The sequence below is a fragment of the Chiloscyllium punctatum genome, chromosome 36, assembly GCF_047496795.1.
Source record: "Chiloscyllium punctatum isolate Juve2018m chromosome 36, sChiPun1.3, whole genome shotgun sequence".
Classification (NCBI taxonomy): Eukaryota; Metazoa; Chordata; class Chondrichthyes; order Orectolobiformes; family Hemiscylliidae; genus Chiloscyllium; species Chiloscyllium punctatum.
Window position 1 is genome coordinate 28,524,162 of NC_092774.1, and position 27,117 is coordinate 28,551,278.

A 27,117-nucleotide genomic window follows, 5' to 3' on the forward strand; every position below is an offset into this window, starting at 1 on the left:
GAGCCCTGAAATCCCACAGCTATGAGGATGCGTAATAACAAATTTTGTAGTCATAAGTCACATGACACCAAGTTTATAGTCCAGCAGGCGTGTTTGGATGGGATCTTAGAGAAATATATTAAATTATGAAAGAAATAGAAATAGGATTTTCTACTGGTAGGTGAGACTAGGATAAGGGCGCATGGCCTCAAATATTAGAGGTAGCAGGTTTAAAACTGAACGGGGAAGAAACTTCTTCACGGGAGGGTTGTCAATCTGTGGAATTCCTTGCCCAGGGAAGTATTTGACACTACTTCAGTAACCACGAGAAGATAATTCTTTTATTTTTCAAAAACGTAAGGGATATGGTGAAAACGCAGGTAAGTGGAGCATAGTCCACGAAAAGATTAGTCATGATTTTAAGGGCCGGAAGGCCGACTCTTGCTCCGAGTTCGTATGCTCTTATGTTGAAATCACAAGCTTTTGGAGTGTAGTCACTTCAGCAGATGAAGTCATGAGAAAACAAGTACAGGAAAGAGAATTTAGATAAATGAAAGACAGAGCATCTCAACGGTCAATTACTTACTCCCATTCCTATTTCTGATGATCTTACCACACAGCAAGTTGTGTTTTCCAAACATTAATTTTATTTCCATCATTTAAAAAACAAATATTTAAGGTGAACAGTTTGTGTCCAAGTGGAGGAAAAACATTGTGACCCACAACAATTTATACAGCACTATACAGCCCTGCCAGTAGCAGTAGTGGACTCTCCCTCTTTATGGGTATTTAAGCGGGCATTGGATAGGTATATGGAGGATAGTGGGTTAGTGTAGGTTAGGTGGGCTTTGATCGGCGCAACATCGAGGGCTGAAGGGCCTGTACTGCGCTGTATTCTTCTATGTTCTAATATCATAAACCCTCTCATGAGATATCATAGGAACAATTAATAAACTAGATTTATCACTAGTCACTCAAGTAGATACTAGAGAGGAGAAAAATTCCCAACATGTGCAGGATACTAATGAAAAGTTAGCAACCTGAAATGGTAACAGGAACAGCCCCAACCAGGAAACTCATTCTGACGTCCACTACAGTACCTTGCACTAATCTTCACTGAACACTGCAATTGCTTTCCTTTTCAGTTTAATGATCCACCTCTATTTTGAACGCCATAATCGAATCTGACTCCAACACACTCTCTGGCAGACAGTTCCAGAGGTCAAAGTATTTTCAACATTAACGAAGTAAGTTTTGGATCCGCCCCAAAGACAATTCCGCTGGACTTTTGTTTCCAAACATTTACAGGAAGTTCTTGGTATGGTCACATTTCCAATTTAGTGTGTTTATTCCAATTTTATAACATATTGGGGTGGCACACTGCTTAGCATTGCTACCTCACAGCGCAAGGGACCCAGGTTCAATTCCAGCCTCAGTTAACGGTGTCTGTGTGGAGTTTGCATGTTTTTCCTGTCTGCACAGGTTTCCTTCCACAGTCCAAAGAGGGGCTTTGGTACATCTGTGTGGACCTCCTCCAGATAACAGAGGGCAATGGGGCACTGTGAGGATCAATAGATCAGACAATCAAATCAGTCAGCAAGTTCTCTCCGGGAGACTTGTCTCAAGAAAGGCAGTGGTTTCTTATCTCATCCATTCTCCTACCCTCCACAAACTCCACAGACAGTCACCCCAAGGGTGGAATTGATCCTTGGTTCCTGGTGCCATGAGGCAGCAGTGCTAATCACTGAGTCACCATGCCACCCCTGAGCCACCGTGGGGTTGCAGTCCAACGGAAAACAAAGAGTGCACCAACTCTCACACTGCACCCACTGTCAGGAGAATCAGTCCTGGGGAGGAATCATGGCAGCACCAGCGGCAGAATCTGATTGTTGTGAGTGCTGGTGCCCCCGCTGGTGCTTCCGCAAGTTGCGGGAAAATGTAAACCTCTTCCCGCACTCAGGGCAGCTGAAGGGCCTCTCCCCAGTGTGGACTCGCTGGTGCTTCAGCAGGGCAGAGGAATCACTGAAGTCCTTCCTGCACACGGGGCAGCTGAATGGCCTCTCCCCCGTGTGGACCCGCCGGTGGGTCATCAGTGTGGAGGAGCGGGTAAAGCCCTTCCCGCACTCGGGGCAGGAGAATGGCTTCTCTCCGGTGTGGACGCGCTGGTGCCTAAGCAGGGCAGAGGAATTGCTGAAGGCCTTCCTGCACTCTGGACAACTGAATGGCCTCTCCCCTGTGTGGACCCGCAGGTGGGCCACGAGGTTAGAGGAAACAGCAAAGCCCTTCCCGCACTTGGGGCAGGAGAACGGTTTCTCACAGGTGTGGATCCGCTGGTGGGTCAGCAGGTTGGAGGGCTGGGTAAAGCACTTTCCACACTGGAGGCAGGAGAATGGCCTCTCCCCAGTGTGGACCCGCTGGTGCCTCAGCAGGTGGGAAGACCTGCTGAAGGCCATCCCACACTCGGGGCAGCTGAAGGGCTTCTCACCCGTGTGGACCCGCAGATGGGTCAGCAGAGCAGAAGAGCGGGTAAAGCCCTTCCTGCCCTCAGGACAGGAGAACGGCCTTTCCCCGGTGTGGACCCACTGGTGTCTCTGCAGGGTAGAGGAATCACTGAAGGCCTTCCTGCACTCAGGGCAACTGAATGGCCTCTCCCCTCTGTGGACCCGTTGGTGCTTCAGCAGGTCCGAGGATTTGCTGAAGGCCTTCCCACACTCTGAGCAGGGGAAGGGCCTCTCCCCGGCGTGGACGCGCTGGTGGGCCAGCAGGTGGGAGGAGTAGGTGAAGCCCTTCCCACACTCAGGGCAGGAGAATGGCTTCTCTCTGGTGTGGACTCGGCGGTGGTCCAGCAGGTGGGAGGAGCAGGTAAAGCCTTTCCCGCACTCGGGGCAGGAGAATGGCCTTTCCCCAGTGTGACTTCGCCGATGAATCTCCAGGACAGATGGGGCATGGAAGCCTCTCCCGCAGTCACAACACTTCCACGGTTTCTCCACGGTGTGGGATTCCTCTGGTTTCACCATGGCCGCAGCTACAGCCGCGTGTACGGCCCCTGCCCACAGTAAATTCCTCTTTCCTGGCCGTATAACTGTTTCAGGCTTTACACACAGTGCGCTGTAACAGAAGAGACTCTCATTCAGTCCCACTAATGCTGAAAATGGTCTGAAACAGGAACCAAAATGTTTTGCTCCTTCTCACAGAATCATAGTTGAAAATCGTTGAGGTCCCGATGGATTGAGTGACTGTCAGACATTGATGTGAAAGTGGGGACTGCAGACACTGGAGAGGAGTTGAAAAGTGAGGTGTTGGAACAGCATGGCAGGTCAGACAGCTTCCAAAGTGCAGGAGAATCGACGATTCAGGCATAGGCCCTTCATCTGTTGATTTTTAAACTTCAGTCTTCAGATCTTCAAATACTCTGGAAAAAGAGATTACAAAAGTCATCATGGTCAGTCCAGGGTAGAAATTCAGAACAAGCTACTCCAGTTTCTGCAGAACATTTTTTTCTTATGCTGTTCCACAAAATTGAAAGCATCCCACTCTCTCTCTCTCTCTCTCTTCCTCTATTCTCACTCCACTCAAACGAATTGTCCTGAAGGTGCTGATTCAGGATCTTACAGGGACAGAAAAAGCAAAAACGTCAGGACTGACATCTTCGAATTTTGGATAACACCATGTGAAAGTTAATATCTTTCAGGATATTGGGATATTGCTGAGAGTGAGCAAGTCTGATTTTGGGAGCAAAAGAAGTGTAAATTCAGGTTGAACCTGCAATACAGCTTCTTGATAAATAAACAGACATGAATTGGTTATCGTCCCTATGGTGGGTGGGGGTGGTGGTGATATGTGGTGGGTGGAATGAGACATCAAGGCATTGACACAGACAACCAGAGAGAAACTGAACACACAGACATGGCAAACGATAGTGGCAAGCCAGAGTTAGATCTACAGCACAGAAACAGCCCCTTCGGGCCAACCAGATATCCTAGCCTAATCTAGTCCCATTTGCCAGCACTTGGCCCATATCCCTCTAAACCTTTCCTATTCATATACCTATCCAGGTGCCTTTTAAATGTCATAGCTGTATCAACAACCACCACTTCCTCTGGCAGCTCATTCCTTACACACACCACCCTCTGCATGAAAAGGTTACTCCTTAAGACTCTTAAATCTTGCCCTCCTCCACCCTAAACCTATTACCCTCTAGTTCTGGACTCCCTCACCCCAGGGAAATGTCCTTGTCTATTTACCCTATCCATGCCTCTCATGATTTTCTTAATGACTCTCAGTCACCCCTCAGCCTCTGGTGCACGAGGAAAAACAGCCCAGCCCATTCAGCTCAAACCCTGGCAACATCCTTTTAAATGTGTTCTGAACCCTTTCAAGTTTCACAACAAGATTCTGATAGGAGGGAGACCAGAACTGCACACAATATTCCAAAAGTGGTCTACCCAATGTCCTATCAGCCACAACACAACTTCCCAACTCTTATCCTCAGTCAGAGGATTGGGAAAAAGTTTTCAAATCCCACAAAAGACAACCAGGAAAGAATGCAGGGACAAACCAAATTTGAGGGTCAGCTTGGAAGCAATGAGAAATTGGCGGACTGGGTTTATTGGGGATCCGTACTTCTTGAGTACATATACGTATTTCTCTTCTGCTCTTCGCAGTTCCTCTGGGCTGCAAAGGGTGATGGCTCACTAAATAATCTCCTGATGCAGCTTCGTTTGTGGGTGTTGTGATGATTGCTTCTGTAGTTAGGTATTTGGTTTGTGTGTATTGTTTCTTGTAGACACTAGTTTGAAGTTCCCCATTGACTGTTCACTCTACTGTGACATCTAGGAATGGCACTTTGTTGTTGTGCCCTTCCTCTTCAAACCAGGAGCACCCCTCAGGCCCATAGTCTCACTATCTGGAACACCAGTATACAGACTAGTCAAAGAACTCCACTGAAGACTAAAACACTGAGTAGAAGATTCATGCCACTCCATTCACTCCACCCAAGAATTCCTGAACACCAAAGACACCAAGATAGAAGAGGATGAAGTAATGCTGTCTTTTGATATAACAGCCCCGTTCACATCCATTATCATCAACGTGGCCAAAGACACACTGACTACACTACAAGAACTACCAAAGACACAAACACCAAACAGCACCAACTTCATCAGCAAAGATAACATTGTCAAGCTTGTGGACCCGTATCTTATCACCCACTTCACATTCAATAACAAGCCCTACAAACAAATCAACAGAACACCCATGAAACCACCAATATCAAGGATACTATCAGAAACAATAATGCAGAGACTCGAACAAACAGCCCTCCCAACGCTCCAACCCAAACTTTGGGTCCGCAACAGTGATGACACCTTTGTCATCACAAAATGAAACACATTTGGGGAAACCTACAACACCATCAACAATATCCTTACTGGCATAAAATTCACTAAAGAGGAGAACAACGACAAAGTGCAATTCCAAGATGTCAGTAGAGCAAACAGTCAATAGGGAACTTCAGACTAACATTTACAGGAAAACAACACACACAGACCCAAGTACCTAATGCAGAAGCAAATCATCCCAAACAAATCTGCATCAGGACACTATTTCAATGAGCCACTACACAGTGCACCACCCAGGAACTACAAAGAGCAGAAGATAAATACTTATACAACATATTCAAGAAGAACGGGTACCCAATAAACCCTGTCTGCTGATTTCTCAACAACAAACTCAAACAAGCAGACACACGTGCAGAAACCCGAGCCACATTACCTTACATCAAAGACATCTGTGAAATGATGTCCAGACAACTCAAACCTCTCAGCATCATGGTAGCCCACAAACCTACCAACACACTTAAGCAGCAGCTAATGAACCTGAAAAAACAAATGTTATTTACAAATTACCATGCAAGGAAGTATAGACATTGACTCTGCCCTCATAGTTCTCTGTAGCAAGAAATGCTGGGATGAGATAAAGATTTTTTTCAGTCAGAAAGAGGTGACTCTGTGGAACTCATTGCCACTGAAATGAGGCAAGTAACTGAGTGCTTTTAAAACAGATAAAGATAGCCTCTTGATTAGTAAGGGAATCAAGGGTTACAGGGAGGAGGCAGGAGAATGGGATTGAGAAACATTGGCCATGATCGAATCGTGGAGCAGACTCAACAAGTCGAATGGACTGATTCTGCTTCTGTATCTTATGGATCTGTAACCACAAAGATCTGACTTAATTTTCACTACTTTTACTGTGTTCCTGTCGTATTTATGGCAAGCGTGTGGCAATATGTTGTAGATTTCTCAAGCTCGATCTTCTAATTTCATATCAAATATTGATAATTGGAGCTAATATTAGAGAGAGTAAAGGTGTTTATTTCTTGGATAAATAAACCTGCCATGCATTTTAAGCTTAAACCTTGCATACTTGCGAAATTAGCGTTGCCATTTTGCCCGCTGTTATCAAATCTCCAATAATACTTCCCTTTTACTTGATAACCCAGTTTGGGGAAATAAACATAACTGAGGTTTCGTGTTTTATTCAAGCGCTTTAAGCTTTTGATATAATGATTTTAAGCCATCTACACAGAGTGTGATTGAATTTCTAAACTTAAGTAACAGCCTTAAAGTATTGTTATTTGTGTCACTCACATAACTTTAATGTAAATATTGAATTAAACTTATTGAAAAGAACATACTTGCTGAATTAGAGTCAGCATTGTTTTCATTGCTTTGTCCATTATTCCCTTTCACCTCATGACCTATTTTAGAGAAAGAAAAAGATTGCATATGCTGGAACATTTACTTTTTTTGGCAATATTATAAAATGAAGAAAGCAGTTCAGTCAACTTCAATCTTCATCCAGTCACTTTTAAGAAAAGGTTTTGAGCAAGGTTACAAAATAATAATGCAAGGTTACCTAATTTGCAGCATTGCTTGAGACAGATTTAGTAGTACAAGAAGTTATGATCTCCATTCAGTAATGTCTTGATTTGAAGATAGCTTAAGTTAAGCTAAGGGTGTTGCAGAAATTGAAGTCATTGTGAAAATGTTACCAGGGAAAACATTGGATAAAAAAAAAATCTGGTTTGAGTTTCTTCTTTGGGTATAAACAGATGCTGGATCAAAGTATCCTCCCAATATTCTAAAAATATGCCCACAAAATAAACACAATGCAACCTAAATAAATCAGGCCCAAAAGAAATTCAGAACCCACACTAATATATGGCAAGGAGGAAAGTTTTAGACTACAGGATAATAAAGATGGGTTGGTCAGATGAGCAGAACAATGACAGATGGAGTTCAATCCTGAAAAGATTGAGATGATACATTTCAGGAGGATCAACATGTTAAATCACAAGAACTTAGAATGTACTGAAGATCAGAGTCAGGTACATATGTTCATAGATTCTTGAAGGCAACGGGACATGTGGATGAAATGATTAAGGCGGCATATGAAATACTTGCCCTTAATAGTTAATGCATTGAACACGAGAGCCAGGAGATCGTGATGGAACTGTACAAGACATTAGTTGGGCCACAGCTGGAGTAGTGGATCTGGTCGTCACATTATTAGCAGGATGTGATGGCACTAGAAAGGGTGCAGAAGGGAATACTAACTCAGGGTGGTGCATGTTGGTGGGTTTCAGCTATGAGGGTGATTAGATCGGCTGAAGGTATTTTCCTTGCAGAGAAAGCTGGGTGAGGACCTGTTTGGAGTGTACAAATAAGACACTTAGGATCTAGATAGGAAGAAACTTTTCCCCTTGGTGGACGGCTTCAGCAACTAGGGGACATAGATTTAAGGAAAGAGATAGGACATTTTAATGGAATTTAAGGAAAAATATCACCTAGAATGTGCTGGAGATGGATGAATTTATTTATGGGAAGAATTGGTTTGTTTGAAGGGATGGATATAATGAAATAAAACTAGTTCAGAAGATCATTATAATGTGCTAAGAAAAAGAACTGGAGGTCGACCTCCAATAGTGGAAAGAATCTAAAGAAGTTTCATTGTCCCATCTGAGAAAAACAATTCTGCTAAACTTCTCAAACGAACCCGAACATGTGTCAAAACTTGTTTGTTTAAAATCAATTGAACCTATTCCAAGTATTTAGGAAAATGAGAATCATCTTTAATCCTGGCCCTATTGTCTACAACCAAAAGTGATAGAAGCTTTTCCAGTTTTATTGAAATGGAGTTGTCAGAGATATTGGCTCATTAGAAGAGCAGAAGAGGGTTGTTTGAGCTTATTGAGCAGTTTGTAGACTCAAACAAGGATCCAGAAAACAATTTTCTATGGTACAGAAGCAAGGACTAATAATTAACAAGGATTGATGTTGGTATTGTGTGTCCAAGTGTCTCAGTCTTCAAAGTTCTAGATAAGTTAAACTTCTGAAAAATTGAAGGTGTCAAAGGAAAATCAAGGGTTTTGGGGAAAAGACAGGAAAATAGAATTGAGGGTTATCAGATCAGACATGATCTCACTGAATGGTGGAGCAGAATGGCCAATACTGCTATTTCTTGCGGTAAATCGATCTGGGAGTTGATAAAAGCTTTTATATGATTTTTCTTTGTACTCAGCAACATTTTGTATTTGGAAGAAGTTGGCTTTTGTGTTGGATCTCAAATAACGCTTGAGGCTCCACTGAGAGTTGTTTAGCAACTGAGGTTACATATCATCAAGTTAAATCAAAATAAGCAGCAAAATATATGGTAAAAGTGTAGGTGTGACTGCTGAAGGCCAAATAAAACATTTTCAGTCGCAAAAATGTCTTTACTCCATAATGTTTCATTTTACATGCAGTCAGCGACAACTCAAGCCAATCAAGGTGTCGCAGAGTAAAGTTAGGTCTCACCATGACAGCTGACATGTCTGCACAATACTGTTGTAGCGCTCTTTAACCACAGGGTATATACTAGTGATTCATTTATTTTGCACTTTCCCCAACACCCCAAATTAGGTTGAGGTTTGTTACAGCATCCTGATGGGAAGCCCGATGTAACGTGCTCAGATTCTGCTGCAGTAGTGTAATGTGTTAAATTCCCAATGATTTCCAAAAAAAGTGAAAGGAAGTGGTTGCATGTGTTGACCCCACAGGTATTATTAATATTGGCTTTGAGATAGGGAACAACCATCACTTCCCAAATTGTGTTTTGTTTGCACAGTATGAAAAGCATTCTATTTTTAGACGGCCTAAATGCATACATAGTTTCTTATCAGCGTACCTTAAAATCAACATTAAAAAGCACAAACAATTCATTTTCACTGTAAATTACATATTTTAAAATCAAATATTGCAAGACATACAAACACATCAAGAAGTCAAAATTTGTGAAGAAAGCACATCTTTTCTGACAGTTCAGACAGGGAAAAACTTTGTTCTTGTGGTGGTCAGTGGAGACTTACTCGATCAAATATTAATTACCAGTGTATCTCACATAGATGCTGTATAAAACCAAGATCTTATTGATCACTGTTGACAAAATTAAACCTATTGACCTGACTCTTTACAAAATAAGAACATATTTTAGTACATAACATTTTCCCATAATACAGACATTTGCAGTCGTGCAGTTATGTGAAAAGAAACTGCGTTGTTAATTTAGTTTGTTGCTCCACTTCAGAAATGTTGTCTTCATTTATTTTGAAAAATCAACCCTTCCACTCTTTCAAAAGGTACATGACACTTGAATTTTTTTTTCTTTGCCAATTTTTTTTCACCAATAAAAACATTCACTTTTTTGGCATTGGGTGGGGGAGCTCTGCCAGATGCCAATTTCTTGCTGAAATTGTTTCACTTGACATGAGTCTTGCCAATAAATGACAGCAACAACAACAGCTAATACTGATGATAACATTTCAACAAGAGTATACCAAGGTGCTTCACATTATGTATCAACCAAGTTGGAGAAATGTGAGGATCTCCTTCTCGGCCTTTCCCCTCAGCTGAGGTGTGGTGACCCTCAAGATAAACCACCACCAGCCATCTCTAATGAGAGAGAACAGTCTAATCTTCTGGGAAGACTGTGATGAATGTGTTTAAAGTTGAAAGACTGTTGAAATATAAGGGGGCGGCACGGTGGCTCAGTGGTTAGCACTGCTGCCTCACAGCACCAGGGACCCGGGTTCAATCCCATCCTGGGGCGACTGTCTGTATGGAGTGTGCACAATCTCCCAGTGTCTGTGTTGGTTTCCTCCGGATGCTCCGGTTTCCTCCCACAATCCAAAGATACACAGGCTAAGTGAATTGGCCATGCTAAAATTGCCCATAGTGGTACATAAGTCAGGCGTAATTGTAGAGGAATGGGCTTGGCTGGCATACTCTCTACAGGGTCAGTATGGAGCTGTTGGCCCGAAGGGCATATTTCCACACATAGGGATTCTATGACTGTAACAAACACTACATCTGACAAACAGGTATAAAACTAGCCACCAGGATATATGAACATCAACTAGCCACAAAAATACATGATCCACTACCACTAGTATCTTTACACACAGACAAAGGAGGATACCATGTTGACTGGGACCATACATCCATCCTATGACAAGCCACTGTCCTATAAGCCAACCAGAAACACACACAAGAATTCCTTGGAACATGTCATTCCAACTGGAAATCTATTGATTTGGACCCCATCTACCATGCTCTGAGAAAAAGAACGGAAATGATATCACCCACCCTAAGAAACCAAAAGACATAAATAGAAAGCAGGACATAATACCAGCGCTTCACTCGACTCACTGATAATGTTACCTAGTATGGTGATGAAACATCTGAAAATGACCTTCCAGCTCAGCGAGCAAACTTACATCCAGAATTAGAAAATTCTAGTTGATACAAAGGCTGCCACAAAGTTGGAATTCTCACCCAGAAATGACAGTTGATGGTGCCCTCACCAAGATGGATGCTCGCGCTCCCCGCCCCAAGACAACATGCGTCTTGCCCTCACGAATATGGCGACCGGTTGCCCCCAGAGGTCCTTCCCAAACAAAGTAAACACTGGGCCTGTGGAGCTTTTATGCGCGGCCTCAGACCTCCCCTTGGAGTTTATAAACTCCCCAGTCTCCCTCCTCCCACCTCCCACGGTTTCCAATCCTCCCCTGTTTCACTGTCTCCTCTCTGTAAAAACAATGACTGCAGATGCTGGTAACCAGTCTAGATTAGACTGGTGCTGGAAAAGCACAGCAGTTCAGGCAGCATCCGAGGAGCAGTAAAATCGACATTTTGGGCAAAAGCCCTTCATCAGGAATAGAAACAGGGTACCTACAGTGTGGAGAGATAGATGTGAGGAGGGTGGGATGGGGAGAAAGTAGCAGAGAGTACAATAGGTGAGTGGGGTTGGGAAGAAGGTGATAGGTATGGGGGGGGAGGGGTGGTGGAGTGGATAGGTGGAAAAGAAGATAGGTGGAAAAGAAGATAGGCAGGTAGGACAAGTCATGGGGACAGTGCTGAGCTGGAAGTTTGGAACTGAGGTGAGGTGGGGGAAGGGGAAATTAGGAAATTGTTGAAGTCCACATTAATGCCCTGGGGTTGAAGTGTTCTGAGGCGGAAGATGAGGTGTTCTTCCTCCAGGCGTCTGGTGATGAGGAAGCAGCAGTGAAGGAGGCCCAGGACCTCCATGGCCTCGGCAGAGTGGGAGGGGGAGTTGAAATGTTGAGCCACAGGGCGGTGTGGTTGATTGGTGTAGGTGTCCCAGAGGTGTTCCCTAAAGCGTTCTGCTAGGAGGCGTCCAGTCTCCCCAATGGACAGGAGACCGCATTTGGAGCAATGGAAACAATACAATGATATTGGCGGATGGGCAGCTAAAACTTTGATGGGTGTGGAAGGCTCGTTTAGGGCCTTGGATGAAGGTGAGGGAGGAGGTGTGGGCGCAGGTTTTGCAATTCCTGCAGTGGCAGGAGAAGGTGCTAGGGTGGGACGGTGGGTTGTAGGGGGGCATGGACCTGACCAGGTAGTCACAGAGGGAACGGTCTTTGCGGAAGGTGGAAAGGGATGGGGAGGGAAATATATCCCTGGTGGTGGGGTCTGTTTGGAGGTGGCGGAAATGTCAGCGGATGATTTGGTTCATGTGAAGGTTGGTAGGGTGGAAGGTGAGCACCAGGGATGTTCTGATCTTGTTACAGTTGGAGGGGTTGGGTCTGAGGGCGGAGGTGCGGGATGTGGACAAGATAGGTTGGAGGGCATCTTTAACCACGTGGGAAGGGAAATTGTGGTATCTGAAGGAGGCCATCTGGTGTGTTCTGTGGTGGAACTGATCCTCCTGGGAGCAGATACGGCAGAGGCGAAGGAATTGGGAATACGGGATGGCATTTTTGCAGGAGGTAGGGTGGGAAGAGGTGTAATCCTGGTAGCTGTGGGAGTCAGTGGGTTTATAAAATGCCAGTGTCAAGGCGGTCGTTATTAATGGAGATGGAGGGGTCCAGGAAGGGGAGAGAGGTGTCAGATGGTCCAGGTAAATTTAAGGTCAGGGTGGAATGTGTCGGTGAAGTTTGCTCAACCTCCTCACAGGAGCACAAGATAGCACCAATGCAGTCATGAATGTAGCAGAGGAAGAGGTGGGGAGTGGTGCCGGTTTAATTACTGAAGATGGACTATTCTACGTAGCCAATAAAGAGACAGGCATAGCTGGGGCCTTCATGGGTGCCCATGGTTGTCCCTTTGGTCTGGAGGAAGTGGGAGGATTCGAAGGAGAAATTGTTAAGGGTGAGGACAAGTTCGGCCAGATGAATGCGTGTGTCGGTGGAAGGGTACTGTTGGGGACGTCGGGAGAGGAAGAAATGGAGGGCTTGGAGGTCCTGGTCATGGCGGATGGAGGTGTAGAGGGATTGGGTATCCATGGTGAAGATGAGGCGTTGGGGGCTGGGGAAGCGGAAGTCTTGGAGGAGGTGGAGGGTGTGGGTGGTGTCTCGAACGTATGTGGGGAGTTCCTGGACTAGGGGGAAATAGGACAGTGTCGAAGTAGGTACTCACTGTCTCCTCTCCCCGGGCGCTCAGGCCTGGCGACCTCTCCGGGATGTTTCCGAAACCGGTTTCTGTTCTGAAGGAGGATCACTGGACCCGTAACGTTTCCTCGGATTCTCTTGACACATGCAGCCAGGGCTGCTCAGCTTTTCCAGCGGGTCCTGTTCTTGTTCCTTAAGCCGCCGGCGCCATTCCTCTCCCACACTCAGTAACACTGCCTTTGTCCCACTATATGGCCTACACTGCACATGCGCCAGCTCATAAGGGGCTGGGTGACCAGACCGTGACGTCACCCCGCGTGTAGTGGGCGCGGTTCGACGAGGCAGCCAACCAATCGGAGACAATGGGGGCGGGGCGAATGTGTTCCCTGCTCCCCTCACCAGCCACCTGAAAGGTGGGGTTTTCTTTAAGTTTTAACGACGTAGTTTTAAAAAAAAATTTCAGTCTTTTCCGAAATGTTATTCCAGACCTCGAAGGCTAAAACATTGGAAAACTTGCAAACGTAAACGAAGGGATACTAAAAAAAATGAATAAAGATAAATTACGAAAGAAACCGAGCGCAAAATATCAAAAAGAATAGCAAAAGCTTCTGTTGGTATGCAAAAGGGAACAGAGTAGCTAAGGCCCCTTGGAAGATGAAATCGGTGAGTTAATAGGAGGAACACTGAAATGGCAGAGATGCTAAGTCAATCCTTTTCCTCAGTTTTCAAGCTGGAGGACAATAGTGCCATTCCTATTGGAACGGGTAAGTCAGAGGTGATAGAAAGGATAGAACTTAAACAATCAACGTTGAGAGGGAAAAGGTACACAGCAAACTATTAGGATTGAGGGCAGACAAGTCCCCTGGGCCTGACGGCCTACGTGCCAGGGTACTATATAGACTTTAGTATGGCATTTGAAAAGATTCCCCAAGGGAGACAGGTTCGCAAGGTTAGTACCATGGAATACAGGGAGAACTAGCCATTTGGATGCGGAACCAGCTCACAGGTTGGTGGTGGTAGAGAGTTGCTTTTCAGACTGGAGGCCTGTGATCAGTAGTATACCACAAGTATGGGTGCTGAGTCCGCTACTTTTCATCATTGATATAAATGCTGTGGATGTCAATAAATGAGGTATAGTTACTAAGTTTGCAGATGACACCAAAATTAGAAGTGTAGTGGACAGTGAAGATGCTTAGCTCAGAGGATAACAGGGTGGAGTTTAATTTAGATACATATGAGGCACTGCATTTTGGAAAAGCATATCAGAGGAGGACTTATACACTTAATGGTAAGATCCAAGGGAGTGTTGCTGAACAAAGAGACCTTGGAGTGCAGGTTCAGAGCTCCTTGAAAGTGGAGTCACAGATAGATAGGATAACGAAGGCGGCGTTGGGAATGCTTTCCTTTATTGGTCAGAGTATCAAGTATTGAAGTTGGGAGGTGATGTTGCAGCTGTACAGGGCTTTGGTAAGACCACTTTTGGAATATTATGTGCAGGTCTGGTCTCCTTCCTGTCAGAAGTTTGTTGCTAAACCTGAACGGGTTCAGAAAAGATTTAGAAGGACGTTGCCAGGGTTGGAGGATTTGAGCTATTGGGAGAAGCTGAATAGGTTGGTGCTGTCTTCCCTGGAGGGTTGGAGGCTGAGAGGTGACCTTATAGAGGTTTATAAAATCATGAGGGACATTGATAGGATAAACAGACAAGGTCTTTTCCCTGAGTTGGGGGGAGTCTAGAACTTGATGGCATATATTTAGGGTGAGAGGGCAAAGAAATAAAAGGGACTTAAGGGACAACTTTTTCATGCAAAGGGTGGTGTGGGTATGGAATTAGCTGCTTGAGGAAAGCTGGTATAATTACAACATTTGAATGGAATCTGGATGGAAGGGTTTAGAGGGATATGGGCCGAGTGCTAGCAAATGGGACTAGACTGTTTAGGCTAACTGGTCAACATGGATGAGTTGGAGTGTTAAAGTAGGGATTTGAGACGGCCAGGGAATCCTTTGTGGAGTCAGACCTGCAGTCTCTCACGATTCGCCCCGGAGTTCATACTCTGAGAGTCTGGAATAAAAGAAAATCCTCTTACACGCAGTTTAGTTTAATTTTTGTGAACCCCTTTATTTACCAATAGCTCCACTGATACCGATAAGCTAAACTAGCTAGGTTCTAGTAACCTAGGAGAGTAGGGGACCTAACTCTTCAAGTACCCTGGCAGGTTACTCTGATGTATTGCTACAAAGCGGTTTCCTTTTCACAAAGGTTTACAAAAACATTGCATGTTCTTAATTCGTAAGGAAGAAAAGTTAATTGACAGGTCTCCGAACGCTTGACTAATCACTCCTACAGGCCCTAAGCCATTCATTAGGTGGGAAAAACATATCCAGCCGGGTTAGGTGCCTGCTAGCGAGATAAACTCCTAACATAAAGAGGTACCAGTCTGAGCTAATTGGAGAGTTCCTAACCTTGCACAGGTCACAAGTCAGATACAACTGTTTTCCAAAACGGCTTTTTAGCAGGAGGGCAAACTTTTGACTATAAAATGGCTTCCTGACACATTGTGCCTGAATCTCTTCAATGTTAGGCCGAGAATAATTTCTAAGCTAGGAGCAGACTCCTGCTTTTTCGGCACTGAATCATACTGTACCTGAGGCTGAGATGTTACCAAAAGGTTGCATTTAAACTGATTCATTAGTCTTTGAATTAAACATGCTCTCTTTTCAGGGTTGTGATTCAAATAAGACATAAGATCTGATTAGTTGGAATTGACAGTGGGGTAGTCTGAAAGGTCTGTAGAGTGGTCTGCAAGAACAGCAAGTAAATTAAAGCTTCGTCAACATTACCTTTTACAGAGTTCATATTTAATAACCGGTAATGGCTACTCAATACCATCATAAAGTGTCAAAAATGCAATTATGTTCAATCCAAAGCAGGTAATTTTTTAATAGCTTCGGGAGCCCCAGCACTATAATGGTTTCTCTCTCTCTCGTCCATTTGAACTCTCAAGTCAGGGACTTGTAACAGCAAAGATGTTTTTCCCTCTGTTTGTCTAGCTTGCAAAGGGTGATAAGAATCTATTATAATTAACAGGACCTGACTGTCAAATACAAGGCTTTTGACAGTACCAAGTTTCATTTTGGGGTCAAAATCAAACGCTGTCATTAATTTCACAAGGGAACAGCCATGAATGTTATCACTGTGTCCTGTTTTCACAGATTCACTGTTAAGGCAAATGTACTTAATTGCCTTAGGGTATCCTGTTATCACTTGGTTATCTTCTGCATACCTTGAGTTCTCCCCTTTTACCAAGCCTCCCTGCCTGTCTATTTTCTAGTGTGCAGCAAATGTGCTCTATAATTCAACATTATATTTTAGTTTAAATGTTTAAAGACAAGTTTTATGGCTATAGACTTTCTTATTCCCTCCTTTTGTTATTTCATGACAACTACTTGGCTTATAACTATCATTAGTCCATTCAGTCAATTTGTATTTTCAAATAAGTCAAGTGCCTCCTCTGCCAGGTCATCATCCAGAGGGGCAGAGGCTGAAAGATACTGGATTTCAGCATGGAAGTTCAGGCATGGAGGTAGAGGGGTAGACAAGGGTCATTTAAGCAGACACTTCTTTGGCTTAGGTGAAAAACAATGTACAGTCCATTTCACGCATAAGCGGACGACAGTGTATATTCCTAGGATGAGACCAAGGACTATCAGTACAATCCACACGATCCATCCACACAGCGATCATAGCCAACAAGTAAACTTCCATCCATATGAATCAGACAACAGTTGGGCAGGTATCTTCCCTGCATCTTGACCCGTTTTGTTGATCACATCTGTGTCGTCCGTAAGATCAGGACATGGTTTAGAAACAAGTTCATTTCTGAGAACACAATCATGGTGAGGATCAGGCAGTTCAAGCGGTTCTTCCTGCAGGAATGTAGGGGGTTAATGTTCGAGCAGTACTTTCAGGAGAGAAATGGATTCAGAAGTAATGAAATCTCACAGCGACTGAGACGAACCATAACAAGGTGTTCAGTATATTTAGAAATCAGCAAGAATACTGCAGAATGCGAGGTACAGACTTCTACATTTTGATGTAAAGTTATATTAGAGGCAGCCACTACCATAGTATGGATGGCAGAGAGAATCTGGGTGCAGGAAGGCATACCTTGAGCAACGGGGTCAAGCTTAGTAGAAAAATAGGCAATAGGGAGCCAAGAGGAGCCATGTTGCTGGTTGAGAACAGCTGAAGCACAGGTATCAAGGATGGCAACATAAAGATGAAAGTGGCAGTCATACAAACGTCGGCCTAGCGTGGGTGCTGAAGAGAGGGTAGTTTTAAGCTTCGTAAAGACATGTAGTTGTTATGGGGTGAGTTCATACCGTTAAGGCTCATTAGACGAGGACAGGGGAGATCATGTTTGGGTCAGAAGGGCACAATTAGGACTCCATTGTCGGCAATAATTGATGAGGTCAAGAAACTACCGTATCTATTTAGGAGTGGTTGGAGGGGCAATACAAAGAATAGGATCAATACGGTCAGGTGTCAAGCACCGATCGAATTCAGAAATGAGAGTACCTAGGAACTTAAGACTAATCAGAAAGAAGTTAACTTTGCTGGGGGGGTACAATATAGCCACATTGATGTGGATGGTTGAGAAAGGTAGTGGAGTCAGTGTGATTGGACACTTTTGTCAGGGCTAGCGAGGAGATCATCGATGTATTGAACTAGGGTAGTGACTCCAGGAAATTCAAATAATTCAAGCTGGGTGTGAAGAGTCTCTGAAAAGGTGTCGGCGACTGGATAAACCCTTGAGATAGGCAAGTCCACATATATTGGTGGCCCTTAAAAGAAGGCAAAAGTGTAATGGGCTATCTGGATGCAAAGGAAGACAAAAGAATGCATGTTGGAGGTCAACGATAGTGAAGAGTTTGGCATCAACTGGAACTTGGCTAAGGACAGTAGCAGGACTGACAACTGGAGGATTGAGCCTCAAATGATTTTAATTTACTTCACGAAGGTCATGAACAACATTCAGGATATCCCGGTTTAGGGATTGGAAAGGTAGGTGTATTGACAGAAGAATGGCATGGGACTAGAAGGCCTTGCTGTAGAAATGAATCAATGACAGGTTGAATGCCAGCTTCACCTTCTGGTTTCAGGGGGTATTGAAGTATAGACAGGAGGACAGAATTAGGTTTGATCAGAATGGAGATGGGTGGGACCTTAGCAAGGCCCACTTGTGTTTTAGAGTCCACCCAGACTCCAGGATATACTATGTCCTGCAGGTGAGGGTGGGCATGATAATGATGAAGGCTGCCATGAATCGACTAAGGCTGTGCACAAAATAGGATTGATATCTCAGTGAGCAGCTGAATTTCATGGCAAGTTTGATCAGCATGGTCAAAAAAAGAGTCTTAGCGTCAAAACCTACTTCTTAGTCTTTATGTTCTGGGTTCAAGTGAGTGGTGGCACAGGGGAAAACGAGAGGGCCAGTTTTCCAGCTATGAAGAGGAACTGACACGAAAAGAACGCCACCAGCTGGTGATCTGATCTCACCAATCACCCAAGTGTGCGGAGTAGTGCCCAGTCAGGGATTATAGTATGTGTTCAAGCCTGAGATCATTCCTGGATGAGTCACAAGCTAAAGTAATGTGGGGGTGAGGGACATTATGTAAAATACAATCGAAAGCATAAGGATCCAAATCAAATGACCACCATCGAGGCGGCTTTGCTTTGGTGTTGATGCATTGAACAAAATGAGGTGGATCCTGAATCAGGATACCATTATCATGACATTTAATAGTAATATTTAGAGGACAGAGGAGATCTCTAGCAAGTAGAGGGATACGTAATCCATTAGTAACAACAAAGCAAAAAGGGAGCGTGACACAATTTTTCCACACCACTGTCAGAGGGACAACGTATGCACATGTATTAGAGGAACCATCAAAACATTGCAGGATTTCATCATCGTCCAAGATTTGAAAATCAAAAGCATTAGCAAGATGGACGGGAAGTGATGAAACAGTGGCTCCTGCGTCAAACATAAATTCAATATCGTGGCCATTACGGTTAAGAATTAGCATAGGTCCATCCTCTGGGCTAGCGGTAAGTATGGGAAAATTCAAAACAGGAAGCTGCCTTATATCCGGGAGTCAGTTTTGACAAGGGTTTTGTGTCGTAAAAGGGGCAACCTGCTGAGGTTACTGGGGAGGGAGACCAGGAGATTGTCTGTTGTTTTTACTGCGGTGATGAACCAGGGACTGCTATGGAAAGGGCAGTTATTGGACCAATGTCCTAGTTCACTGCAATTGAAACAAAGGTGTAGTTGTTGGGGGACTCTAGGGGGTGGGGGAGGCAGTGAAGAGTAATGAGAGGATGTATAGGGGCATTATGGATTGTTGGGGAAGGATACATAGGAGGACCACAAGGTCCATTGGGATGTTGTGAATACACAGTACCATTTCTACAGTCCTGCCATACTGGACGATAGTATGAGGGTTTCACTTGCTAGCTTGACTGACCTTGCAGACGGAAAGGTCTACTTTGAATCCTGGGTTGAACATTAGCCACCGTAGTTTGGACAAGTTCTGTCTTGATCATGCCGATGGTAGCCTTACTCTTGGGATCCTTTAGTTCTCAGAAGTAACAAACCTCTCGGCTAAATTGTGCAACCTCAGCATGTTGCCAGTGGATATTGTGGGTTTTAATAGCTTTCTGTACCTGATCAGGTAAGAGTCATACATATGGCATTAAATTGGGATGATCACCCTTGTAGGTAGTTAGTGTCATCAGAGGAAGCGCCATAGCATTCCTTAAAACGGGTAAGGAACTCCTCAGCCTCTTCGCCCGAGCTGGGTTTACATGTTAAGACTTTACCCACATCAACTACACGATGCACTGCTTGGTGGAGACAGGTAATAATCCAATCTGATAGTTTCAGCCGGGTGCCGGACTACAGGCTGGGTATGATTATTACCGTGTAAAATTTCTCAGAACTCGCCCCATTTTTCAGGCGAAAAGCTGCATTCTGAGGTGAATTCGGTCTTGGGAGGCAGCGTTAGAAATGGTCTTGGTCCTATTAATGTAATTAACAGATCCCTCAGGATTCCTTCCATAATCTGTAGCCTTATTGATAATGCTTGAGAGTCATGAGGTTTCCATGGTTGATAAAGATCCATAAATTGGGCTTGTTCCAGATTCAGAGCCTGTGGGTTAGGAACCTCTTCTATTCGGGAAATTTCTTTTTTGCCCTCCCACATCATGGTGAGTGCAAGGTCTGATATTAAGGTCCCGAGACTTTGATTGCAAATCATCGGTGTCTTTGGGACTTATTAGTTTTGGGGCAGTGGAAATCAAAAGGAGTCTCATCAGTGTTTCTTCCAGATTTTAATTTTAATTGACTCCTAGTATAGTAGGCACCGGGTTTGTGGTAATCCGAATTCTCATTCGGCAGAACAACTGGGGGAAGGGCAAGAGCCTTGGCACGTTCGTCATCAGAGTAAGGGGGGTGGGGGGTTCAGGCAGGGAACCGGAGGTGGTCAGCTGACAGGATTAGAGGCATAAAATATTTCCTCCTCCGAATCAGTATCCCACCCACCATCTATAAACAGATCAGGATTCTTTAGTAATGGGTCTTTGGAAGAGGGGAGGGTGGGGTATAAGGAACAGTCCTTGTCAGCTTCGTCCCGTGCAGCTGCAATTGCAGTCTGTTGTTTATTCACCAGTTTCCTTTTCCTTTGGTGCCCTTGACGTTTCAACGTAGATTCTGAATCTTGGCGTTTTAAAAAATTTTCTCCCTTGCCTATTCCAATTCTGCTTCTAAATCATGTGCTTCACATTTATGTTTTAGTTCTGTCCAATTTAGTTCACATCCTTCCTCAGTTAATGGACTAACTCCCCCTTTAATACAGTTTTGTCTCCATGATGATTTTTCCCATTTGTTCCCGAGTTACCCTCTTCTATTCTGATAAGACTTCTTTCTGCTTACTTCCCTCTCTTTTTTCCCAAATCCCTTGTTCACTTTTAGTGAATAGAGTTAAATCATGTGCGCGTCCTAGAGACCAATACTTATTCTGTTGAGCATCTGCAGCTGATATTCTCCTTAATTGTTTCTCATAATTAATAATACAGACTTATTATTTCTGTTAGGGGACATTTGTCTTCAATCTTATCTAGGAGCACACTCAGTTATCCTACCTACTTTAAATCTTCACAAAACTACTGATCAACAAGGGCTCCAACCCCACAAAATACAAACACAAGCATTCATTCGTCAACAAGCAAATGTGCATCCAAACCAAATCTCACAGGATTAAACTTTCTGCAAGCTGCAGGGAATCAGTGCTGAGTCTCTGTCTGTCTCACATGGGTGCTTTCTTGTACATACACATGATCGTTTTAAGAGAAATGAGGCACTCACATTCCAGATGTCTCATAAATCCTGGATGTGGCACATAGTTGCTTAACCAAGTATGCAAGAATTGTATCACTGGTCAGCTTTTTTTTAATATATACATGACAAAAGCAGCATCCACCCTCTATATTACATAAACGAAGAACACCCAACAGAACAAAACCATAACTAACAAACAAGCCAAAACAGCAAACCAAGACAAGCCAAGTTGAACAGATATAACAGAGAAGATAATCTCGCCTTAAAACTTTCACGAATCAACAACCCGACAATGAACAACAAGACTAAAGATTTCTGCAAAACATTCTCAACATTGTAAAATCCTGACAGTTTCTATTTTTAAGTCCTATTTAAACGATTTCATTTAGGGTTCCGTCAGGGCACCGAGAGAGTGAAACGGGGGAAACACCACACAGATGTAGACAGAGAGTAATCAAGATACAACTTTACCTTATGGGCCCATTGGTCTTGAGTCCAACCCTTCGATGGAACTCCTCTTTTCCAATTTCACTCAAACGTAGCCCTTGTTGGAACCCTGCTTGCAGCGCCAAATTGAGACAGTCCAAGGAGTCCCTTGTGGACTCAGACCTGTCAGCCTATCTTGGTTCATTCCCGGAGATCGTACTCTTTGGAAGTCTGGAATAAAAATAAAACTCTTACAGACACTTTAGTTTAATTTTAAATTATCCCCTTCATTAATACCATCACCGTTACAACATAACACTGATACCTATAAGACAAGCTAACTGGATTCTATTAACCCAGAAGAGTAGCAATCGCTCTTCTTCCAAGAGCATGGCGGGCTACTCTGTATACTATCTTTATACACAAGTTTTTTTTACAAAGGCAGTGCTGTCGCAAACAAGCTTTCTTAAGATGAATTTTTTTTTTACAAAAGCACTGCATGTTCTGAACTAGACAGATAACAATGAAAGGCAATAATTCGGGAGAGAAGTAATTGATACCGAGTTTCATTTTGAGGTCAGAATCAAACACATTCATTTCACAAAGGAACAGCTGTGAATGTGATCACTCAATATCGTGTTTATACAAATTCACTGATGTTAAGGCAAATGTTCTTAATTGCCTTACCCTCCCTGCCTGTCTATTTTCTAGTGTGGAGAAAACATGTTCTATAATTCAACATTACATTTTAGTCTAAATGCTTAAGGACAAGTTTTCCTTACAAACATTCTCACGACCCCTTTCAAAGTTTCATAAGTTCTATCCTATATCGGGGGAGCAAAACTTAACGTAGTATTCCAAAAATGCCCTAACCAACATTCAGCCACAATATGACCTCACAACTCCTTTATTCAATGCTCTGACCAATAAAGGAAATCATACCAAACACCTTCTTCACTAGTCTATCTACCTGCGACTCCAAGGTCTCTTTGTTCAGCAACACTCCCCTTAACTGTCAGTCCTGCCTGGATTGCTCAACCAAAATGCTATACCTCATTTCTCTAAATTAAATTCTATCTGACACTCCTCAGCTTGTTGCCCATCCCAAAAATTCTAATTTATAGCAAACTCTCTTTGCTCTCTCATTCCCTAGAAGCTGAAAATCTCCATACCACACACTCCCCCTCTGTTTTCACTTTGCTGAACCGAACCCCTGCTGTACCTCATTCTGAAGGGTTAAAATACTGACCAGCCAGGACAAGTGTACATTGGGAAGATGTTTCCATTGGTAGGAGAGACAAGGAGCTGAGGGCACAGCCTTAGAGTAAAGGAAAGACCTTTTAGAATGCAGAGACGGAGAAACGTCTTCAGCCAGACAGTGGTGAATCTATGGAATTCATTACCATCGACAGCTATGGAGGCCAGGTCACTGAGGGTATTTAAGACTGAGGTTCTTGAGTATCAAGGGGATTGAGGGTTACAGTGAGAAAGTGAAAGAATGGGATTGAGAAACTTATCAGCCACGATTGTGTGGTATGAACAGACCTGCTGGGCTGAACAGCCTAATTTCTGCACCTATTTCTGATGGTCTTTTGCTGTCCTGGGCACAGAGTGTCAGAATTGGGAGCAGAAGTAGACCATTTGGTCTCTCGAGCCTGCACCAGCATTGAACACATAACTGGGTATTAATCTACCTACATCTTGGTAGTTAGACTGTGACTTATCTCACTGGAGCACAGAAGGTTGAGACATAACCCTACAGAGGTTGTATAAAATCATGAGGGGGACAGAGGAGGTGAATCACAGGTGTCATTGCCCTTGGGTGGCGTTTTTAAGATTAGGCAGCAAATTTTGAAGGTGAGAGGAGAAAGATTTTAAAAAGACTTGAGGAGCAGCATTTTTTTTTTAAAACAGAGTGGTTTGTGTGTGGAATGAATGTCCAGACATTTTCTCACCTTCCCTCCATAAACAACATTCTTTGTTGTTGAAAAATCACATGAACTTAGCCTTGAATATATTCAATGACCCCTTAACTACAGGAAGAAATCCCCACTTCTGAACTCCATTCCTCTTGCTAATATACCACTTGCACTACTCATTGCTCACTGCACCTGACAACTGGCATTGACTGGTGAGGAAGGATGCTGAGGCCACTTTGTACATCCACACGTCATTCCTGATGAAGGGTTCATGCCTGAAATGTCAACTCTCCTGCTCCTGGAATGCAGTCTGACCTGCTGTGCTTTTCCAGCACCACACTTTTCAACTCTGATCTCCAGCAACTGCTGTCCTCACATTCTCCATATCCCAAAACAGTGCATCAACATTTAAACAATGCACCTCCTTTCTGCTTTTTTTTTTACACAGCAAAAGCTCCAACTTCAGTTTGGCCACGTGTTTGCCAATTGTGGTCTTTGCTACACTGGGGAAACTGAGCATAAACTTGGGGAACAGTCCGCAGCCGGGGCCGCAGAGGCTGACCATACCTCCCAGTCGCCACCCATTTTAATTCCCCTTCCCACTCCATTTCTGACATGACCATCTTTGGCCTCCTCTATTACCACAATGATCCAAACCGCAAATTGGAGGAACACCACATCTTCCACCTGGGCAGCCTACAGCCTGGTGGACTCAATTTGGAGTTCACCAATTTCAAATAACCTCCCTTGCCACCCCTTCAATTCCTTCCTAGCCCCTCCCCGCCACCACCAACCAGATTCCTTCCTACCAGTGACCAACCAGTTTGTACCCTCTACCTGTCCCCACCTATCCCCAATTCACCACCCTGCCCCCAGTACATCCTTGTTCTGCAGCTCTCCCTACACCCATCCCCAGTCCTCAACAAGGGTGACACCCAAAACATTGACTTGACCTCCTGATGCTGCCTGGCTTGCTGCGTTCTTTCAGCCTCCTGCATGTCTATTTTGTCAATTGAGTCACAGACCTGGCCCAACTTTTCCCAAGTCCCTCCCTGGATTCACTCCCTTTCCTTTCAGTTGCAGCAAGTCAACAATTGAACCTCACAATGAAAAATAAATGGAAAAGGGGATGAGAAATGAGAGTGTCGTACTCTTGGTCAATCAAAAGAAGGTCTCACACTTTTTCTGCCGACAGTGAGGAACACGTGCAATGTTTTGGTGACACTGGTGAACATGTGCCGTGCTTCTTGACACAGGAACGCACACAATATGCTCAGTGGCGCTGCTGGTATTATTAACAGATTAAGTGTCCAAATGCCAATAGGAGAAAAAAAAAGGGTAGAGCCACAATTGTTTTCCCCATACGGCATAATATTTTATTGCTTTTCCATCTTGTCTGGCTGCTCAACATTTTTGACTTTTCCCCAGTGTAGGGGTGAAGTTCAGAACTAGAGGGCATAGGTTTCGGGTGAGAGCGGAAAGATATAAAAGGTACTTAAGGGGCAACATTTCCATGCAGAGGGTGGGGTGGTGTGTGTATGGAACAGGCTGCCAGAGGAAGTGGTGGAGGCTGGTACAATTACAGCACTTAAAAAGGCATCTGGATGGGTAGATGAATGGGAAGGGTTGAGGAATATGAGCCAAGTGCTGGCAAATGGGATGAGATTAATTTAGAATATCTGGTCAGCATGGACGGGTTGGACCAAAGGTGTCTGTTTCTGTGCTGTACATCTCTGACGACTCTAAATAATAAAAAGTATAATTTGACAAACAACAAACTATATCCATGTTAACAAGGCTTAGCTCACCACATGCTTTACTAACCATTCTCCACAGGTCCTATCCCTTCAATGACTGAGGAACATATGCTGGTGCATAATCTCCTCCACTAGTATTTACACACTAGTCTAAGGAATTGCACTAGTAACAGAGAGGGTAAAAAGCACAAGGATTAATAAAAAAGTGAGGGTAAAAAGCACAAGAAGCACAAGCCCCAGTAAAATCAGATGTAAAGTGAGTGTAAAATGTGACTATGACAGGACAGGCCCCACATTCCTTCCCCTCCGTCCCCCCCCCCCCAACCTGCCTCACCTTTCACCTCCCGGGCCCAGTACCTTTCAGGTGGCCCCAGAGTTGACACAGGGGCCGCCCCACGACCAGTAGAACTCCACCACCCAGGCGGCCGACGGGTTCCCAAACAGGCCCTTAACCCCATCCGCCTCCAGAATGGTCACCGGCTCCTGCCTGCTGTCCAGCCGGGCGGTGTGGCCGTGACACAGCAGCTGCACCAGGAAGGCGGCGGTGCCCAGTGACGGGTGTCTGCCCCGGGGCCGCACGGCGCCATTTTCCTAACGGCCGCCCCTTCCCCGCTCGAGCGACTTCTCCTCCCAACCGCCTTCACCCCCGCGTGACGTCAGCTCAGGGGGGTGGGCGGGGCCGGGGAGCCTCACCGTCACCAAGTAACAGCCACCTCGCGCTACAACTGCTCATTCACAAAAACAAACTCTCCTGTCTCACTCTGCAGCTGCAGCGGGGACACTGCCACGTTTCGAGGAGCCCTGTCTACGTTGGGAAAGCTCACGGCTCAACTTAAACAGATATCCCGACATCTAACGTAACGGCGTCATATCTAAAGGGAACAATCTGCATTTTAAACGGACGTGGACATTTTAACGGGTATTTCTGCAAATAAATAGATTTAAATAAACGAGATTACATTTCAAACGGATGTGGGCACATTCAAAGGGATATCTTAATATGTAAAATGACGCAGTTATATCTAAGTGAATCTACCATTGGTGGGTCCACATGGGGGAGATGTCGTTCAGTTGCCCGAAGTGCTGGAAGGCCTTCAGCAATTCCACAGCCCTGCTGAGGTACCAGTCCGTTCACACCGGGGAGAAGACGTTCTCCTGCCCGAGTGTGGGAAGTGCTTTACCCGCTCCTCCACACTGCTGAAGCACCAGCTGGTCCACACGGGTGGGGGAGGGGGAGGCCATTCTGCTGCCCTGAGTGCGGGAAGGCCTTCAGCAATTCCTCCACCCTGCTGAAGCACCAGTGTGTCCACACTGGGGAGAGACCCTTCAGCTGGCCCGAGTGTGGGAAGAGGTTCATGTTTTCCTGCAACTTGCGGAAGCACCAGCGGGGGCACCAGCGCTCCCAGCAATCAGATCCGACCAGTGACGCTGCCTTCGGTCACCCCCAGGACTGAATCTGCTGCCAGTTCTGACAGTGGGTGCTCTCGGTCAGATCCACCGACGTCAAGCCGGTGTTCTTCTCTGACCACTGCCTCCTGCTGGCCGACTGTCACCTACAGGACGAACAGCGGGCGGGCAAGGGAACGTGGAAACTGAACACTAAGCTGTTGACCCCGGGAAACATCGAAGAGCTCAAGAGGGATTATGCAGGTTGGAGAACCGTGAAGCCCCTCTTTGAGTCCCCAGCTGACTGG

At 44.7% G+C, this 27,117-nt stretch overlaps 1 protein-coding gene across 6 annotated transcripts; it reads right to left on the reverse strand.

The window, feature by feature from the left end:
* Positions 1–603: 603 nt before the first annotated feature.
* LOC140460296 (uncharacterized) lies at positions 604–26,586 on the reverse strand. 6 transcript variants are annotated; one of them, XM_072554748.1, is made up of 5 exons: positions 25,758–26,050; positions 21,793–21,978; positions 12,954–13,331; positions 6,674–6,736; positions 604–3,391 (listed from the first exon to the last, which is right to left on the reverse strand). In XM_072554748.1, exon 5 carries the CDS (start codon positions 2,994–2,996, stop codon positions 1,821–1,823), a length of 1,176 nt encoding a protein of 391 aa, XP_072410849.1. In that variant the 5' UTR covers positions 2,997–3,391; positions 6,674–6,736; positions 12,954–13,331; positions 21,793–21,978; positions 25,758–26,050; the 3' UTR covers positions 604–1,820. The 6 variants fall into 6 exon arrangements, with proteins under 6 accessions (XP_072410849.1, XP_072410850.1, XP_072410851.1 ...); XM_072554749.1 differs by lacking the exons at positions 6,674–6,736; positions 25,758–26,050 and adding an exon at positions 26,460–26,586; XM_072554750.1 differs by lacking the exon at positions 6,674–6,736 and having other exon boundaries at positions 25,781–26,050.
* Positions 26,587–27,117: the final 531 nt, after the last annotated feature.

Excerpts from the sequence above, each read along its gene's own strand:
- LOC140460296 (XM_072554749.1), bottom strand. The coding sequence starts at position 2,996 with ATGGTGAAACCAGAGGAATCCCACACCGTGGAGAAACCGTGGAAGTGT.